The sequence below is a fragment of the Papio anubis genome, chromosome 2 (genome assembly GCF_008728515.1).
Source record: "Papio anubis isolate 15944 chromosome 2, Panubis1.0, whole genome shotgun sequence".
In the NCBI taxonomy this organism is placed as follows: domain Eukaryota; kingdom Metazoa; phylum Chordata; class Mammalia; order Primates; family Cercopithecidae; genus Papio; species Papio anubis.
Genome location: NC_044977.1, coordinates 130717727 through 130730711, shown reverse-complemented (window position 1 = coordinate 130730711; position 12985 = coordinate 130717727). Strand labels below are relative to the sequence as shown.

General features: G+C 40.5%; 1 protein-coding gene across 9 annotated transcripts in view; it reads left to right on the top strand.

The window, feature by feature from the left end:
• Positions 1-12985, top strand: part of PPM1L (protein phosphatase, Mg2+/Mn2+ dependent 1L) — a 301919-nt gene that overhangs the window by 283607 nt on the left and 5327 nt on the right. Inside the window, exon 1 of one of the 9 annotated variants that reach the window (XM_017955744.3) lies at positions 7818-7968. The exons of the other annotated variants lie outside the window; for them this stretch is intronic. Within the exon in view, the coding sequence (XP_017811233.1) occupies positions 7962-7968 (7 nt within the window). The 5' untranslated portion in view covers positions 7818-7961. Of the gene's footprint in view, positions 1-7817; positions 7969-12985 lie in introns of those variants that run through there. 9 annotated transcript variants of the gene reach the window in all.

The following is a 12985-nucleotide window of genomic DNA, read 5'->3' as shown; positions in this document are numbered from 1 at the left end:
TAGGCCAGATAGAATTAATATCAGGATTTTATCAGGTCATTGGGACTTCCTGGAAACATAGCTTTAGAGTCAGTTTTATAGTCTGCTGAGCCCAAAACAAGCAAGAGAATTAATAATATTATTGGATCAAATTGGCCCAAAATCTGATTAGGGGTTATTTATCCTACATACACTTGATAGCCCAGTCTTTATTTTGTCCCTTTGAGTGAGGTTATAAGTGCCTGTGTTCTGTTTGGATGGAAAACATCATCTGGAAATAATTTATGAGTAACTGCAGAACCTGCCAATGGCATGCTTTACAAGGGCTTATTTCATTCACTTCCAGGTATATTCCATAATTTCCTGATTTTCTCAGGTTCTTTTTTGTAAATACCAAATTGAGCTTATGTTTTTGTCCCCCTTTTCCCCAGGGGCAATCTAAGTGTCAGGATGGTGTTACTGTCCTGGCATCTGCGGGGGTGACCCAGAGTCTCCATGACCTGTGGTCGGAAGGCCCACTCATTGGGGCGCTGAAGCTCCTGAGAGTGACTGTTCTCACTCAATGGGAGGCCAGCGGTTCTCCGCAGTTTTCTCTGCTTCACACTATACTGTCCAGTTAGCTTCTCATTCAGCCATTGCCTCTCCATACTGGAGCAAAGGTTTATGATTTATTAGGCTATTCCCAGGAAAGCAAGTTCTAAGTCTTCTATGCTTTAAGCTCCACATAATTCTTGGAGATCCTCACATCAATGACTCCCTCTTGTTTTCCTCTTTGTCTTCCTTGCATCTTACTCTACTCACACCCCTGCTGTCTGGCCAGCCTTACTCATCAGGGAGAGCAGGAAGAGAGTACTCATGGGCAGGAAAACTCACTGTTTGCTCCATCTTCATAGGCCTGGGATGTGGTCCAAAACCTTGGCTGATAGACCTGTAAAAATATTTTTATCTTGAGAATATTGTCACTTTGTGACTTTCCACAGTCTCCTTGAAATTCAAAAGCTAAGCATAACTATTTCTTTTTCTTTGCATTTCAGCCATAGCAATCCTAATGGTCCCTAGGACAATGAGTGTCTCAAGCTGAATGGAAGAGGGTCATATACATGCAAGGGAATGGGAACTTAATATCTCTAAATATCATCCTACCAACACATGTGTGTGTAAATAGATTTATAACTATATGGTCATTTATATAAGGATAACCTAATAATATCAAAGTACAGGTTTGTTTTTCATTAAAACTATAGGAAAGAGGGTTGATTCTACACCATGAACAAAAATGTTAAAGAAAGTGTACCGGATGCTTCAGGCTGTGCTTCTCATGTTCAATCTTCTTCTCCCCTTTTCCTCTCTCTGCCTTTCTCCTCTCTGCCTTTTATTGAAAGACAAATGCCCCTTGTAATAAGGCTATATTTCAGAAGTTCCTGTTATACCCCACACCCATAGCCCCATAGCACTCATAAAAAAAGCAGAGACCATACTTGCAATTTACTGGGAACCCTAAAAGAGAAGTGAGACCACTCACTGAAGAATCCTCAAATAACATGAAGACATGAAAAAATATAGCTGGTGCTTCTCTGGCTTATGTAGGAAGAATCAAAGCAACCATGAAATTAATTTTATTTACCATTAAAAGATACTGGACTTAGAATTCATGTTGTGATTATGTAATTATAAATTAATTTCAGTAGCATCGTACAGTCTGAAAGAAATGCCAGCAATAACTATGAGAAGTATGCTAATGAGTATCACAAAAGCTTGTCTGCTTGAATGTACCTCAAAATAGTCATGCCTAGAGAGGATATATGAAAGCTCCTGCACCAAGTGGACCTGCTGTGGTTTCCTAAGACTCTCCAATGCATGTGATCAGTTTACTAGGAAGCAGCTCTCTTTAATATGTTCATACTTAACAGAAAAGGAAGGACCAGAAGGGTGCCCATAGGCCGCACCCAAGTGTGAAATAAACATTAGTATTATAGCAATTGAAATGTGACGTTGAAGAACATTTCGATTTCAAAATAATATTCATGAGAATCAGATGACACATCTATACTTTAACTCTGGTGAAGTGTGAAAATTAAATGAATACTCCATCAGATTCTGAAAGCTTGAATTATGACCCCCACCTCCCTCACTAAAGAGATTGTTTTTCATATTTAGGGTGGCATACCTCATTTGTGGCAAAGATCTTTCTGGCACTCATACCCTGTTTCTCACTTTATTGTAGCCATCTTATTAATCACTGTGTCTGCTGGAGGAGGAGCCCAAGTATACCTAAATCTAAAATTAAACTATATAGCACTAGGGTTTAAAATAATAGAATTTGTCATCAAGATGACTGCCTCACATTCAGCCAGTGTCAAACTCAATAGTTGGTATGTTTGCTTATGCAAAAATATCAGAGAGGAAAGGAAAATTTTAATTTGTAATGGATCTATTTCTCATAAAATGTCATTCCTGCCACTCTGCTCTTTAGCGTGTGATGAGGGGAAGCTGAGGCAGCTTCTATTATAAAGGAAGATCCAAGGAGGTGCCATTTTAGAGGACCTTGGGTCTCCACCCAGTCCAGGGGATTCACATGAGCCTCCCTGCATATATGGGCGTGTCCCATCACTGTTGTGTCTGCTTGGAAGCCCACAAAGATGGTTTGCTATCCTAGTACCTCAGGTCTTGATGGAAGAAGGCCTTGGTGTGTTCTTAACAATATCCTTTGCCTCAGATGTTTTGTTGTCAGTGTTTCATTCTTCCCGGTCAGGTTTTAGGGCTGCTACAAGTCTCTCCATGAAATAGAAACCCCGTAATGTGCTGTTCTGCTGAACTTCCTCATTGACTGACCTTGTTCTATGATGTCTTTCTTCCTGGGGCCAGTGGGTATGAGATGAAGCCTCCAAGCAGGGTTGCCCATATGGTTGTGTATGTTTGGATTACCCCACCGCTCTGGGAGGCACCATTCACACTGTGGTCATTGTTGATTTAAATATGTATTACAGCCATTTTATGGGGATGGTAGTAAAGGGTCTTGATGAAGACATACCTTTTTCTGGTTTGCACAAAAAAATTAAACACAAGGTAGCAATCGCCTGCCTTGACGTTGAAAGCAACACTCTGGCAACAGACTAGGTGGGTTCTGCCCCTTACTAGCTGTACGACCTTGGGCTAGTCACATAATCTCAGTTTTGTCATCTGTAAGATAGGAATAATAATAGTACCTCATAGGCTATTAGGATTAAAGAAATTACGTATGCCACGGACTAAGTACACAGCCTGATGCATGGTGAATGCTCAGTATATGGCAGCTGTCACAATGTGGCCCATTTGTGTCCTTCCATATAGATAGATCGTTTCCTAATTTCCAATTACTTTCTACCAGTCCTCTCTTAACATAAAATAACTTTCAAGCCCATTACTACAAGACTCATTACAGTGGACCTATGGATTTGTGATTTGAATCGTAATTAGTATTAATTTAATAGCCTCTTGCACAGAGTTAGACTAATGTGTCAGGTGACACAGTCTTAGCCCAGCCACACACATTAATATGACTCTGATGAGGGCCTGCCTCTCAGCAGAGTCAGAGCAGGGGGTTCAAGGACTCAGGCAATAGACAAGAGAGAAAAGAAAGAAAGAAAGATAAAAGCTTACTGTTTATAGTGTTTTCCACACAAGGTATCATCCCTGACAAGTCTGTCTATGCCATGGCATTGATTATTAGAAGAAAGACTCGTAAAAAGCTCTAGGCAGGTCAGATTTTGGCGGACCTGAAGATTATGCAGACAAGAGTAGGGGTCAGGGAGTCTTATCTGAGAGCTGCCAGGTACTTTATCTGTGTTTCAGGACAGGGCTGATCACAGTGTTGGCTGTGGAAGATGGAGGCTGGAAACCTCTGCTGACAGTGATCTTATCTTTCCCATGTGATACTTTCATTAATGACTGCCTTCACCTACTCTTTCGCCAGTATGTTGCACTCCAACATAATTTCTGTCCGTTATCAGGCCTTGATGTCATCTAGGCCCTGAAATTGTGTTATTGAACTAACATTCATTGTCAAACCTTTATGAGATAAACCTATTTTATTTCTCCTCATCCTATAAATGTGTTGATTCTCCCGTGCTGTGTATAATGAATGGCCCTTTGGCTGTTGCAATACCCTCACTGAAATCTTTGAAGTGTGTGTGTGCCTATCTCTCTGTGTCTCACCCCCTTTCTCCTCCTCCCTTTCCTTACCCCTTGCCACCCCTTCCTTACCCTCCCCAATCTGTCTCTGTCTTTCCTAAAGAACAAAAATGGCAATTTCCCTTATTCTCATAGAAAAGACTTTATGTCACAGGAGGGAGCTGCTATTAGCATAAGCAGCCTGGCATTGTGTGGGTGAGTGTCCACGTGCATTATCAAGCAAGGCTTATAAACCATGTTAATTCCACACAGCTTTCTCTACTCCATCCAGCTTCCTATCCCTACCCCAACAACATAATAAGTGACGTCACTTACTTAAGAAAATGTTGCACTAAGGGGATTTTCATAAAATAAGGATTTTCAGGACTCCGATTTTAAAACCATACCTGTGTGCCTACAGAAAGGTTCGAGGGGGGCAGGGGAATGAGGATCTTGATTGGCACCTAAGGCAGAATGTTTCCACTGAGGAGAAAGGATTGGGTGGTATTACTTAGAGATGCAGCAAGGCAGTGCAGGGAGAGCCTAAAAGCAGCTGAGACTCTCATGTCACCCAGACACTGATGAATAGTCATTGATATTTGAATTTGAATCTGAATGTGTACTATCAAAATGGCTGCTGTCATCATTGTTACCACTATTCCTCTGAGTCCTTTTCCATCTCTTCCATCTAACTCTTTGTAACAGGATTGTTAGTTCTATATTTTGTTTTATATCTTGTATACTTTGCTTAATGCAGTAAATATGCTCCTGAAACATTGTGAATAAGTAAAACTTCACCTTACTGCAACATTTAAATAACATTAAATTCATCTGAATACAGAAAAATATAAAGAAGAAAACAAAAAGATCCAAAATCCTATCACCTAGATAGCCCTGTTAATATTTTTAAAAATAAGAATATGTGTGTGAACATGGTTAGAGTGTCTATATTTGCATAGTATAAGGGGTAAATTATACAAGTAGTACAATTAATAGGTATAAATTGAAAAGCACCCACATTTCTTTCACTCCCACTCCAATCCTTAGCCCCTCCCTCAGCATTATGAGTCTGTGCAGTGTACAAAGCACTCTTATAAGAATATGGCAATGGGCTGGGCACGGTGGCTCACGCTTGTAATCCCAGCACTTTGGGAGGCCGAGGTGGGCAGATGACCTGAGGTCAGGAGTTTGAGACCAACCTGGACAACATGGTGAAACCCCGTCTCTACTAAAAATACAAAAATTAGTGGGCATGGTGGTGCACGCCTTGTAATCCCAGCTACTTTGGAGGCTGAGGCAGGAGAATCATTTGAACCCAGGAGGCAGGCGTTGCAGTGAGCCAAGATCGCGCCACTGCACTACAGCCCAGGCAACAAGAGCGAACTTCCATCTCAAAAAAAAATAAAAAAGAATACAGCAATGAATAAGGCATCTCCCTGGCCCTAAAAGGGACTTTCAGCCTAACGGGTCAAAGAATCATAAATAAGGCATATAAATAGCATGATATGTGTGATGTACAGTAAGTTGGCAGCTGGGCAGCCATGAGATGTGATGCAAATGTTACCCTCAGCTGCTACAGGTCTCTATTGTGATTTCTTCCCTCCTTTGCCTCACCTAACTAGCCAGGTGACCTTAAACAAATACCTGAGCTGTCTGTCCCCAATGTATGCATGTATAAGGTCGATGTGATCATTCCTCCCTGTCTGATGAGCTTTGAGAACTGAGTGCCAGAATGGGTAAGAAAACACTTCACAACTCATAAAACAGACCAGAAGTGTAAGATTTCATTGTCATCTTTATTGTTATACAAAGGGGTACTATGAAGAATCATAGTAATCTTGGGCTTTAATTTAATAGAAAGCCCGGGAGCACAGGGTCACCAACAACCCGGATTTGACCAACAGCTGCCTTTTGCTTGGCTTGTATTGCTTTTTAAGATAAAAGTTATCAACGTTTAAAAATCAGGAGAGTTCATACAAAAACGACTTCCCTTGAAAAATTGGAGGAAACATTCCCAGTGCACCTGCATTCCTACACAGCAACCATTTTCATTGCTGAGGAACTGCTTTCCCCTGAGCACGTGTTCTCCGGTTTGTTACAAGTCCCCTGCTCCCTTTTGTAGCCCCAACACTGAAACCTGATGTCAGTTTCACTTGTCATCATGCTTGCCCTTCCTTAGAGCCGAAAAATGTTTTAGAACCCAGGTTCCCATCAAAAGTAGCAGGGTAAAGCTACGCCAAGAAGGCCAAGATTTTTTCTTACACCTGACCTGAAAGGATTGGAGTTTGCAATTTCAATTTAAGACCTGCAGAGTATTCAAGCTGAAAGGGGCCTGGAGGTTAACTAATCCAAGCCTCTTGTTTTTGAGTTCCAGAGAGGTTAAGTATATAATATAAATAAAATGTTTAGCATTATAATAAAATACTTAAGTAGTAGGGACCATCATTTTCTTTTCTTTTCTTTTTTTCTTTTTTTTTTTTTTGAGACAGAGTCTCACTCTTTCAGCCAGGCTGGAGTGCAGTGGCACTATCTTGACTCACTGCAACCTTTGTCTCCCAGGCTCAAGCAATTCTTCCGCCTCAGCCTCCCGAGTAGCTGGGATTACAGGCATGTGCCACTACCCCCGGCTAATTTTTGTATTTTTAGTAGAGACAGGGTTTCACCATGTTGTCCAGGCTGGTCTCGAACTCTTATCCTCAGGTAATCCGCCTGCTTCAGCCTCCCAAAATGCTGGGATTACAGGTGTGAGCCACCACACCCCGCCCATCATTTTCATTATCACTAAAGTGACAATTTGGGATTCCCAGGTTTTTTAGTCATTTAGTCATTCAGTACATATGCATTGAGCAATGTGATCATGGATAAGACACTTGAGGTTTCATGGAAAAGAAACTGTTTTTATCATAGTGCTTTGTACACTACACAGACTCATAATGCTGGGGGAGGGGCTGAGGATTGGGGTGGGCATGAAGGATAAGACATTTGAGGTTTCTGAGTCCCATTTTCCTCATCTGCTTAGAGGGAGAATACTGGCCCTCCCTACCCTGAATGTTTGAAAATCAATTGCAAGTGTTTGTGAGCCACTTAGTAGAGTTTATAGTACTGAATCAATCATTATTACAACTTTGTTAGGAATTTAACTGAGAAAGTTTTAAAACTATTTATAACGAGGAGTTTAAAAGATGTCTGAGATACCCCAAGTTACATAATCCTCATTAGGATTTACAGTTTTCTCAAGCTCTACTTGTCAAATGAATTAATTGTCTAATATTATCCAACCAAAATATTTAGTTTAGAATAACTTTTTTGTGTATTGTTACTTAGTCTGCATTCCAGAAATTAAATCAGAGGGGAGAATGTTGGTTTACAGGAATAGACTGATACATAATTTGCATTTGTGTGTCTTCCCTATTAGGCCAACACAAAAACATGCCCATTTTGCTGAAGTACATATTGAGTTCAAAAGCAGATACAGATGGTCCTCATAATGACCATTGTGATGTACCTTTATTGCTTCACAAAGTGCCATGGCTTTGGATGGTGTGGTGAGGATGGAAGCCCTACCCATATGTTGTTTGCACTGGGCCAGAATCCTGGATGGAGGAAAGAACTTTGGACATACCTGGGCCAGAAGTTCTCTCCACCTACCAGGAGTGAGCATGTGAGCATGAGCTGTACATGTACGGGAGGGTCATCGTGTTTTCATCAGTGTGTAAAGTGTATTTTGCTACATCTGATAGCTCCTTGTATGGCAGTAGCTGGACGATGGTGTTGTCCATTGTGGTACTTAACTGGGCTCAACTGTCAGAGCAAGACTTTAGGAGCTTAGCATTATGTCAGGTCAGGACATTATGTGTGAATGCTTATTCACTCATCTATTAATTTGTTTATTTAGCAAATGTTGGGTGCTTTTGATATTCTAGACATCAGCATTATGGTGGGAAAATCCAAAACTTCTGATACGGTTAGGATCTGTGTCCCTGCCCAAATCTCATGTCAAATTGTAATCTCCATTGTTGGAAGTGGGGCCTGGTGGGAGGTGATTGGATCATGGGGGCGGTTTCTCATGAATGATTTATCACCGTCCTTCTTGGTGCTGTTCTTGTGAGATCTGGTTGTTTAAAAGTGTACTGCACCTCCCCCCACCTCCTTCCTCCTGCTCCAGCTATGTGAAGGGCCTCGTGCCTCCTTTGCCTCCTGCCATGATTGGAAGCTTATTGAGGCCTCCCCAGAAGCAGAAGCCACTATGCTTCCAGTACAGCCTTCAGAATCATAAGCCAATTAAACCTGTTTTCTTTGTAAATTACCCAGTCTCAGGTATTTCTTTATAGCAGTGTGAGAATGGACTAATGTATCTTGTGAAGTTTATATTCTAAAGGGGAAGACTGACACTAAATAAATAAATAGTCTAAATAAATAAGCAAGATATCTACATAATTGTGTGTTGTAAGGGCAGTAAGCAAAATAATGAGGAAATACAATCCCTGTCAGAAAAGGCCTCTCTGAAGATGTCACACTTGAGCTACAACATCTTCATATGGGTCAGTCAGCCAATGTCAAGCACAGGAGAACATGTCGGGCAGAGAGAACAGCGAGTACAAAAGCCCAAAGATGACAAAAAGGTTGGCATGTATGGGCAACAGGAGGGAGGCCTTGAGCAAGGAAGGGAGTGATGTGACATGATATTAGACAAATTAGCTAGGGGCCAGGTCATGCAGGACTTGCCACCATTGTTTCTCATCTGGACTACTGAAATAGCCCAGGGGCTAAAATGACAGTGGTTGGGACTGGAGTCAATGCAGTGAGAACAAGAGAACTGGAAGGGTTTAAGAGATACTTTAGAGGTAAGAGTAACAGAACTTAATGATGGACTGAATGTCAGGAAAGAGGAAAAGAGAAAAAGCCAGGATGATTCTTAGGTTCTGGCTTGAGCAATGGATGGATTATGGTGCCATTTTCTGAGGCTTAAAAGTCAAATAATTTGCCAAACCTCACTTAGCTAGGACATTGAAGTCTAGTCCATGTGAATTCACCTTTTTTTTTTTTTTTTTTTTTAGCCTTTTGGTTTTTTTTAAACCTGTGAGATAAGGTTATTAGGTGAAATTTTCAAGATCTCTTTCAGATTTGCAGTTAAGTTCTCATCTAGATTAAACCGTTAATATAGAAATATCCTGAGGTTCAGAATTAAGTAACATTGTCAGGCCCTGGTATTTTTGATAAATACAGTGCTATGATGGAATAAATATTTTATCTCAGAACTAATAGCCAGAATCTTGCAAGTGTTTTGTCTCAAGTATAAAAAAGGAAATGATTTTTTCATTTTCTCTTGGGCATAATATCTTTTCTGGAGTTTCCAGTAACAAGCAATTCGTTCTGTCAAGCAAGATTAGATTGTAAGCTATCTGTTACAATCCTAAGCTAAAACTGCAAAGCCCAAACAATAAGCTGGTTTTGGTGTCCTGGTTTGTTTCAGATCATTCTTAAGCCTCCCACCCCGGTGCTCAGCCTTGCTTTGCACATATTATTTCTCCAGAACCACACACATCTCACCCAGGATGGGAGCAGGTTTCCTCTGTAGAGAGAGGAATGGAGACATTTCAGTAATTCAGAATATATCTATAACTCATAACCCTGCTATCTGGGGCTCACCCATTTTGGCCAGGTCTAAGATTCTGTTGCTAACGTAGGCAGTATAGTGCTGAAAACTTCACCATGAGGTAGATCTTAATTTACCCACAGAAACAGTGGGATTTGTTTGTGACAAAGGCGGGTCATAAATCTTAAGTATGTTCAACAGCATGTGAGTACAGCTGGCCCTTCATGTCCATGGGTTCTGCATTTGTGGATTCAACCAACCACAGATCAAAAATATTTTTAAAGCAATAAAAAACAATATAACAATAATACAAATTAAAAAATAATATAACAACTATTTAAATAGCATTTACATTGTAGATTATAAGTAATCTAGAGATGATTTAAAGTATACAAGAGGATGTGCATAGGTTATATGCAAATACTAAGCCATTTTATATAAGGGACTTGGCCACCCATCGATTTTGCTATCTGTAGGGAGTACTAGAACCAATCCCCAGCAGATACCAAGGGACAACTGTATAGCTGAACAACCACACTCTAAATCTCTCACCAAATTCAGATATTACAGGGAACAACAAAAAAAATTCAACTCAAAAAGTCTCAAACAAGAAAGGCATTTATTGTCTCATAGAACAAGGACAGGGCAGTTCTAGGGTGGTTCAGCAGTTCCCTGATATTCTCCGGGACTCAGGCTCTTTACTGTTTACCTCTGTGCTCTACAGTCCTGCACTTGTTGCCATGACCCTAAGGGATATCCCTTCATAGCTGCACGATGGCTGCCACACGTCTGGGAAACAAATAGGCTAGCACTGGGCCAAACAAACAGTTATTGTCTGCTCTGTGTCTCTTTTAGTGGGGGGGGTGGATGCCTTTCTCAGAAGCACCCAGCAGACTTTTTTGAGTCCTTGTCCATGGAATGCCCAGTTTCTCCCATCTAGATATAAGGGTATTATCCTAAACTTTTCCCCTCATCCTTTATTCTTCTCAGTTTCTATGACTGATCCATTCTGGTTTTTAAAAACCTGTCACAGGAGCTGGGCACAGTGGCTCACACCTGTAATCCCAGCACTTTAGAAGGCCAGCAGGAGGATCACTTGAGGCCAGGAGTTCAAAACTAGTCTAGGCAATATAGTGAGAACCCATCTCTAAAAATAAAAAATAAGAACCTATCACGTATCCTCTGTCCCTATATTTACTACATTAATTCAGATCCTCATTAACTCCACCTGTTCTCACTGCTCCCAATTTATCTATCTTCCGCATTGCCCCTGGAATCATCTTTTAAAACATGAATCTCATTGTGTCACTATCCTGCTTAAAACCCTTCAGTGATTCTTAATCACAAAATATGGGACTAAATTTTATTTTATTTTTCTAGCTGCAAGAATGACTCCTTCTCCCTTTTTTAAAAAGAAATCTTGCATGGCAGCTCACTTGTTAGCTGTTAACAGGTGGAAGTAGAGCTGTCCTAGTTGAAATGTGGCTGGGGAAGGGGCCTTTAACTCAGCCAGTTGGATTCCTCCCCTTCCCTCTCATGGAGGCCCTAAAGCCTTTCCTTGGATCCCCTGGAGTACAAGCAAATGGAAATGCCTACTAGGCAGTTGGTGTACACCTCAGGAGTGTCAACCAGGCTAACTGCATAGACTTAGAAAGTGTGGAAGCCAAGGTCGGCGACACACTCACCCAGAAAGTACAGAGTGAGAAGAGAGTCCTATAGAGAGAGGATTCCAAGAGTGATGCTGAAGTAATGCCTACAAGCCATGTAATATCCCATGAAGCAATCTTTCTGTGTTACCTTTCAAGACTGTGCCTTATTGGAGAATTTATGCTATGATTGTGTAGGACAATTTAACTCAATCAGATGCTTGAGGACAAAGTGAGGATATGTTGAATACCAAAATTTCAGTTTCCAGTATCAAAAAAACACTATCAAAAACTGAGAACAACAATTTCTAATTGTGCGGATTGTGCTTTTGCTTAATTTTCATTCTTATAGCTTTTTAAAAATTGTTTTGATAATCCATGAGATTAGTCTTTTTTTTTCTCAAGGCCCTTTGTATTAGAAATCCTGCAGTCACCAACATTTCATGTGTTTCCATATCTGATCAAGGCATTTTTAGTTAAATAAGCTTAAGAATGGAATTTCAAGCAGAACTATAATAACTGATTATGATAGTTATTTTAATTATTCTCTCTGCTCTTGATATCAACTTGTATTTATTCTTTATGTCTATTTAAGAATTCAGTGTTGCTTTTTTTTTTTTCTGTTGGTGGCAGTCTAAATTAGTTCAACCATTGTGGAAGACAGTGTGGCAATTTCTCAAGGATCTAGAACCAGAAATACCATTTGACCCAGCAATCTCATTACTGGGTATATACCCAGAGGATTATAAACCATTTTACTATAAAGACACATACATACATATGTTTATTGCAGCACTATTCACAATAGCAAAGACTTGAAACCAATCCAAATATCCATCAATTATAGACTGAATAAAGAAAATTTGGCACATTTACACCACGGAATACTATGCAGCCATAAAAAAGGATGAATTCATGTCCTTTACAGGGACATGGATGAAGCCGGAAGTCATCATTCTCAGCAAACCTACACTGGAACAGAAAATCAAACACTGCATGTTCTCACTCATAAGTGGGAGTTGAACAATGAGAACATATGGGCACAGGGAGGGGAACATCACACACCAGGGTCTGTCAGGGGCTGTGGGGCAAGGGGAGGGAGAGCATTGGGACAAATATCTAATACATGCGGGGCTTAAAACCTAGATGACAAGTTGATGGGTAGAGCAAACCACCATGGCACATGTATACCTATGTAACAAACCTGCACATTCTGCACACATATCCCAGAACTTAGAGTAACATTTTTAAAAAAAGAATTCAGTTTTTTTTTTTTTTTTTTTTTCAAGCCAGCACCATGGGGTGCACCTGTAGTCCCAGCTACTCCAGAGGCTGAGGTGGGGGAATTGCTTGAGCCAAGGAATTTGAGGTTTCAGTGAGCTATGGTCACACCACTGCTCCCTAGCCTAGCTAACAGAGCAAGATCCCCTCTCTTAAAAAAAGACAAAAAAAATTCAGTCTTTTTTGTTGTTCCATGAAAACTAAAGAGCCATTTAGATACAGTTGACATTCTTGTTATGGAATATGACCTTAATGGGGAAGGAAACATTAATGAAGACTAATTAATGCATAATTTTAACAAGTAAGGGTGATATGTTTGAAGCTAGAGCTGAAT